At 38.6% G+C, this 7473-nt stretch overlaps 1 protein-coding gene across 6 annotated transcripts in view; it reads right to left on the bottom strand.

Annotated features, from left to right (window-relative positions):
• LOC113230616 (E3 ubiquitin-protein ligase NEDD4) overlaps positions 1-7473 on the bottom strand; it is a 56528-nt gene that overhangs the window by 37153 nt on the left and 11902 nt on the right. For all 6 annotated transcript variants that reach the window (XM_026464608.1, XM_026464605.1, XM_026464606.1 and 3 more), the window contains exon 3: positions 34-115. In XM_026464608.1, coding sequence (XP_026320393.1) covers positions 34-115 — 82 coding nt within the window. The remainder of the gene's footprint in view (positions 1-33; positions 116-7473) is intronic.

The raw sequence follows: 7473 nt of genomic DNA, 5'->3' as shown, positions 1-7473 counted from the left end.
CGTCAAAACGTCCGAAAGAAGCAAACACCGTACCTTTTTCTTGGTCTTGGTAAGAAACGTTTCGATGGTGACATCACCATCGATCTTCTGCAACTCCACGCGCACATAAGGATCGCTGAAATCGATAAAAATCAATTAGTTGATGAAAATTTTTAAATAAATATTAACATTCTTACACTAGCGTCACAAAATGTAATTTATGTGGAGAATACTATTTTTATTGTGATTATTAATATAAAGATCGAACACATAGAAAAATCGTCTTCGACCCGATGGCACTTGAACCCACAACCAAACTGCACCGTAGTATTTGCTCTTACCAACTGAACTACGGGTCAAGTTATCGAGTTGTCGAAATTCTCCTATGTGTTTTTGTTAAAGATCTTTGTATCGGATTTTTCAGCATTTGATCAAAAATCGACATTTACGTCAGTTGAGGCACCTATAAAGGTACCGGCTGCGGTGATGAAGGTTCTAAAATCTCTCACTAGATGTCACTAGAAGCGCAGAATGCCGAAAAATCCAGACTATTCTCGGCTGTACCTTTAGCTGAATGAAAATCGTTTGCACACGCCACATCCGCACATATGACAGTATCCTATCAAGTTGTAAAAATTGTTGCTGTTGTTGTGACGTTACAAAAAATCACTTCGGATCCCAGCCTTCTTGAGGACATCATTGATCTGGTCACTGTAAGTCCTTCTAGGACGTCCTCTTAGAGCCTCCGATCCAAACCACCTCAACATTCCTTTCTCTATTCTAGTCACCACATCCTCTCATCACCATCCACGTACAATACTCATGTAGTAAATATTTTACAAATGCAGTTTAATGAAGACATGCGAGTATTCAAGTGTCTGATAAAGCATACAATTGAATAGATAGTTAATAGGTACTTTCCCTGGAGCACTGTCATCTGAATATTTTTTTAGGTCGGTCGGTTTCTTTGTTATTAACAAGTTGATTACATCATTTGAAAGAAATTGCCTTTCCGTAGAAAGTCTAGGAACAAATGTGGCGAAGACCGGCAGTTGTGATTGTGCGAGCGTAATTGCACTCGATCGTAACCAGTTAGCGTCATATTTCATCGCAAAAACGTTTTATTTACTGTATGTTAGCTTTTGTTTATCCGGTGATTCATTTTGCACTTTACAAATACATACTTCTCGTTAACAGTGATTTTATTATAATAAATAAACCCTGTGTCGCGGGTCCCAGGGATAAACAAATTATCCCCAAACTCACGAGAGAAATAAATGTATGCCATACAAATATTTCTCCCGGCCCGGGAATCAAACCTGGCGTGATAGACCGTTCGGCCACGGAGGCAGTTATTGATGAAACGTGCATGTCGAAAAATGGATGCCACGGAGCTACCGTGGCCACATAGTCTAGAGGCCTAAAGTCCCCAAATTTTTGTCACTTACTCCATGTGCCAATTTTTTCTGCTTTGAGTAGATCCCCTACCTTTCTAACATTAATTGTCTTACAAATTCATGACCTGACACGCAAACGCGGCTGACTATAGGAAACCAAATCGAACGTTAAGTTTCATACATTTACCTAACCGAACTTCTAGTTTATAGCGAAATACAAGATGCAGGAGTTTACAAGCTTGACTGTGAGTGCGGTCTCTCTTATATTGGACAAACGAAACGAAGTATTTGTACCCGCGTCAAAGAACATACAGCTGATGTCAAACACCGTCGCATAAACAAGTCTGCAGTCTGCGAGCATGTCATGGATAAAACTACACATTCAATGAAGTTTGACAAATCTCAGGTCCTTCCAAAAGAAGTTCGTTATCTATGTTATGCTGCGAGAAGCCATTGAAATTAAAAAACATCTTAACTTCAACAGGGAAGATGGTTTCTTCGTACCACCAGTATGGAATCCAGTATTTTCTCTGATGAAAAATCCCAAAGAGACATAAGACTGCAGTCAGTACTAATTAATATGTTTTCATTTATTCTAATTTCTATTGTTGATTAATAATCAATTTAACTTAATAAAAATTCATTTAATAAAATAATTTGTGAAACGTGATGTAGCGTAAATTGGAATGTTTCTTTGTAAAAAAGTTATTTAATTAATAACCTTTGTAACTATAATGAAGAAATAGAGTGGTTTGCAAGAATATTAGACATAACTGGTTGATGACTGTACCACCTCAGTTAACCGTGATCATGGGACCTGTAAAGGGCCCGAAACGTTGGTGTATTGGAAAAAACAAATATATGCGATTGAAATCGGGAAAAATAGTTTCATTTCTTATTGCGAAATACTTAAGTACTTCATAGGTAAATTGTAAATGTGTACATTAAGAAAGTATTATGTATTTAATCTTTGTAATATGGATGATTGCACTTAGGGAAAGCCAAAATTTTAATCACGAATTGCCTAAATAGATCTCACTTTCGTGGATCCCTATCAATGTCACGTACACCCGGTTTTTTTTTCATTGACATGGACCCCTGACACCCGAGGGGTCAATATAAACCACTTTGCGAATCACCGATCTGGACTCAAAGTCTAGAGAGTCTAGACACTCCCCTTAGAAGTCACTTGGACGTATAATGCGTTGGCAATGAAGATGAAATGCGTTTTAATCATAAATTAATTACATATATATAATTAATTTATATATTATAATTATATAAATTAATTGCGAATAAGAGCTAGACCAGATTCCATATTCAAACTCCCTTGCAATATGAATAATCTCAGAAGAGTACTAAAAAAACCGACCTCAAAATTTAGTGGAATGACATCTATTTGCCAAGGTTTATTGAAATCGGTTACCGGTAGGTGCGCGAAACCGGAATCACCCCCTAGTTTGCCTACCTTAGAGGCGGAATATTTTCTTCAAATTTAAATGGGACACTACCGAGATACGACGAGACGAGATTTCCAACAAAAAATAATCATCAAAATAATAATGATAATAATAACACGCAAACACTCAACATAGCCCCGAACTAGGGAAACCCTGTGTCGCGGGTACCATGGACACACGTACACAACCACAAATTACACTCAAACGCACGAGGGAAATAATTGTAGGCACAAATATTTTTCCCGGCCCGGTAATCGAACCTGGGATCTCTGCGTGGCAGTTCGTCGTGGTGACCGTTCGGCCACGGAGGCAGTTAAAAATCGGTTCACAAATAACATATATATATTGTCGCGTAACATACATACCAAAAAAAACAGTGACTAGAGAAAAAAGGAAGAGCCTTTTTTAAAGTCAGATAAAAAGCGATAAACTTTACGTGTAACCGACTTACCCTTAGGAAATAATAATGCAACGTAATAGTGGCATTACTACGATTTCGTCATGGCATTTATACGGAAGATTAGTATGGTAATTAGTCATGCGGAACGAGACTGACCTGGTGACCGTCAATTTGGGCAATTGTTCACGTGATGACGTGATTTCGGTTTCACACTAAGCATTTATTTACGTTCAATCACGAGAGACGTGTTAAATGGATTTAAGTTTGGAATACAGCGCATAAAATTTTAAAAAAAGCATTTAGCGGGAAAAAAATGCATACGGCCATTGACTTACAAATAAATGGACGACGGGTCTAATACAAAAACCACGAAAAAAATGTCCCAAGTCAACCTATTTAAACGTAGTGACATGTAAAGGAATATGAAAAAGCTATAATGTTGAATTTAAATTGTAATGTCATCGCAGTACTGTCTAATTTTGCTTGCTTCGCTGTCAGTCGAACAAACGAAGACTAAAGCGTGAATGACGCTCTGTATACGATTTTAACGCCCTATAAGTTCGGACACTTTTTAGCGCGGACCCGACGTCCATATAATTGTAAGTCAATGCATATGGCCCGGTATTTCATCTTTAAAAAAACATTTACACAACAGAACAGAACAAGAAAATTTTAATTCATTAATAAGGAAAATGTATGAATCAGTTCCGGCTTCGATTGCACGTCAGGACCGCCTTGGAAACCGGTTATCAAATTTCATACGAGTCTGCGAACTCCGCTATCTATTATTTCCACGAGTTGTGCACCGAATTACATTAACATAGCTAAATAGTGACAGCCGTAACATTAATACGAGGAATAAAAATAAAGTGACTGTTCTTCAGTCGTCTTCACGAAGTCACAAATCCATTTAAGGGGTAACATTCGTGACAATGCGACCTCTTTCGTCGTCATTCCACCTTTTCATCACCCTTTTCTGTGGTTCCTGGCCACATATTTCAGAAATTTTGAATCGTTTTCAAATTATTTTTCTTCGTCTTTCTTACTTTGCTTCGTTCCGTCGTCACTGCCATCAAAATTGTCGGAGAGAAAAGACGTATGCTCCAATCATGTAAACCTTATAAACTAGCATATGTGTGTGTGTACATATATTATATAGGCCTGTATTTTATACTATGGGTAATTCTAATTCTCAAGCAAATAACTGACACCTAATGAGATGTGCATGTTTTTGCAATACAATGAAAAACAAAAATTAATCACATGATAAACAATTACTCAATGTATATTTTGCCATATTACAAGTATATAAATGTAATACATAATATATTTTTGTTTGGCCGGAAGTATATGAAATGTCACGACCATGTCGTGTGCTTTCCCGAGACTGTAACATTAAACCTAAACTAATAAAATATTATAAACATAACTCAGAATTTTATCTCGGTATAAAACATTGCAGTATTTTTATTCCTTATATTGCATTAAACGTTTTGTCAACTCACCATCACCTTTGTGTATCCCAGATATATGTGACAAGAACTTTGTTTTTTGGATCAACTATACTTTATCTTTTTAATTTTATCTATGAATTGTTATGTAGCCCCGATAAATTAATAACGCTTTACTTTTTCAGAAAACTTTTTGTGACTTGTTTTTTTATCACGTCTATGGTCAAATACAAAACCTACCTAAGTCGTAATTTTTAGAACTAAACATCGGGCAACATCAATAATTATACACTTCTAGTGGCAACTCCTCAGATGTTTGCTTTTCGCGACGACGTTCATTGTTGTGGTGTCGAAAAATTAAATTTCGAAAACCATTGACTTACAAATAAATGGACGACGGGTCTAATACAAAAACCACGAAAAAAATGTCCCAAGTCAACCTATTCAAACGTAGTGACATGTAAAGGAATATGAAAAAGCTAAAACGTTGAATTTAAATTGTAATGTCATCGCAGTACTGTCTAATTTTGCTTGCTTCGCTGTCAGTCGAACAAACGAAGACTAAAGCGTGAATGACGCTCTGTATACGATTTTAACGCCCTATAAGTTCGGACACTTTTTGGCGCGGACCCGACGTCCATATAATTGTAAGTCAAAGTCGAAAACATTTATTTTGAAAACTGTCGAGCATAACGTGTCAAAACTATGGATTTGTGTTGTAAAGGTAAATATTCGATTTACTTGTTAATTTTGGCATATATTGTATGTTTATATAGCGGGATTACTATGCTTATAATTAAGTCAATATTAAATTAAAGTCTTTAAGGGTATACCGGAGCTGTAGGCACGCTCACTTCCCGTCGCGCATTGCACAACTAACTGTTGCCACCTAAGCCGTCGACTCTAAAGTCCTCTACCAAATCTTCTCATTGGTGGCGGAGCTGTAAGGTACTCAATTTCCGACGCCGAAGAACGGCGTCTCTCCAGTTCCCAACAACCTAAGCAGCTGGAGGGACCAGAGGATATCTAACTCATCCACTACTAGCTAGCTCTCCGGGCTAGTGCCGGTCGTAGTGTCCTGCGACCATGTTTGGACATAGCTTCCGCCTTACGTCCTCGTCTAGACTGCTACTAAGACGCGCTAGCTGCGCACGAGACAGACGCCTCGGCCACACACCACCGGGGCAGACGAACATGTCCGTCTCTGCAGCTCACCACAAATCCCAGCAAGTCCATACCCAAGTCCGGGTCCACCATAGACGCCCGTGAAGGCGTATCACTATCGGAGGGCTCGGCCCGGACGCCCGCTGTACCCTGATCTTCCGGGGAACCCGTAGTCTCTCCGGAATACCCTATCTCTCGGGTCGGTAGATAAGGACTTCACCCTGGGACAGTTGCTTCAACTGTACGAAGCACAAGTTCGGTCTAGTATGGAGTACTGCTGCCACCTATGGATGGTTCGGCTAAGTGTCGACTCTGGATTCACTAGAAACGCGTGCCAAAAGGCTTTTAGGTGAACAGAACCATTCCACAGCAGACTAGACAGCTTAAAAAACGTCCTTCACTAACTATATGACGTGTGTAATGTACGCGCGCTTAAAAAAAGCGTTGGCTCATTTAATTACCAACCAGAATGTTACTGTTGTACGTATCGCTAATGATGGACCCAGTAGCCAATATGGAAATAAAAACAACTTTTGTTTATTACAAACATCTTTTCAAAACGTTTGAATACACACACACACACACACGTCACTCCCATGTCTGTAATGTCACAACCGTGATTTTAACTCATCTTTTCAGCTACTTCTGAAGGTCTTTAAGCTTGACGAAACTACCGAAACCGCTATTTTTACGTAAAATTTACCCCATAATTTAAAAAAATAAAAAAGATTTATTTTATTTTTTTCATTTTTCTGACACCAATTTTGAGAATGACCCATAGATGGCGCGCGATGCGCGATGCGAGGGCTTTCTTTGGGAGTTGTGTGATACGAGTAGGTTGGGAGTTAGACTTCATATTTCAGTAGAGAATCCTCGTTGGTTGAGTTTGGATGAGAGGGAGCAGGGTTATTGACTGCCTCAGTTTAGTTACATGTAAGGGTAGTTGGTATGATCGCGTCAAATTGTATCCTTAAATATCTCATAACAAACCAGTCGTATATCATTGACAGCTGCGAAGATTGTGAATAGTCAATTTTCCTATGGCGGCCAACTTGAATTCGACATATCGGAACACTTTCGGTTCTGGTAGAACCTGACCAAGATCCTTGACAACTTTTATTTGAGAGCCATGTGCCCATCTCCGATACTTGAGCGAACAGCCTCTGTCCTACCTTCTGCTCACTGACGTACTCACTGAACCCTTCTGGTCACTGTTCTTGTAAATCATTTTAAACGATCTCTGTTCCTTCTGGAAGATCTATTACCTAAATGTCAGTGGTAATCGAGCTACTTACATACAGTATGATGCGCGTTGCGCTGAGCCGCTGGACTGTGTGTTATACTTATAACTGTTTGCTACTTGCAGTTTCCGTCTCAGATTTTTTTAGTTACGTATCATTGAGTGTAAGACAGCAGAGTAATTGGTATGATTGGGTCAAGTCGTATCCTTAAATACTTCGGAAGAAACTACTCATTAATAGTCATTAGTCATATATCATTAATAGTTGCGAAGATTAAGAAAAGTAAATTTTTTTATGGCGGCCATCTTGGATTCGCCATATTGGAACATTTTTGGTTCCGGTAGAACCTGATCAGAGTCCTTGACAATTTTTGTTTGAAAA

Source organism: Hyposmocoma kahamanoa, unplaced genomic scaffold, assembly GCF_003589595.1.
Source record: "Hyposmocoma kahamanoa isolate Upper Pololo Valley unplaced genomic scaffold, ASM358959v1 64, whole genome shotgun sequence".
In the NCBI taxonomy this organism is placed as follows: domain Eukaryota; kingdom Metazoa; phylum Arthropoda; class Insecta; order Lepidoptera; family Cosmopterigidae; genus Hyposmocoma; species Hyposmocoma kahamanoa.
The sequence above is the reverse complement of the archived record's forward strand: the minus strand, read 5'-3'. Positions and strand labels throughout refer to the sequence as shown.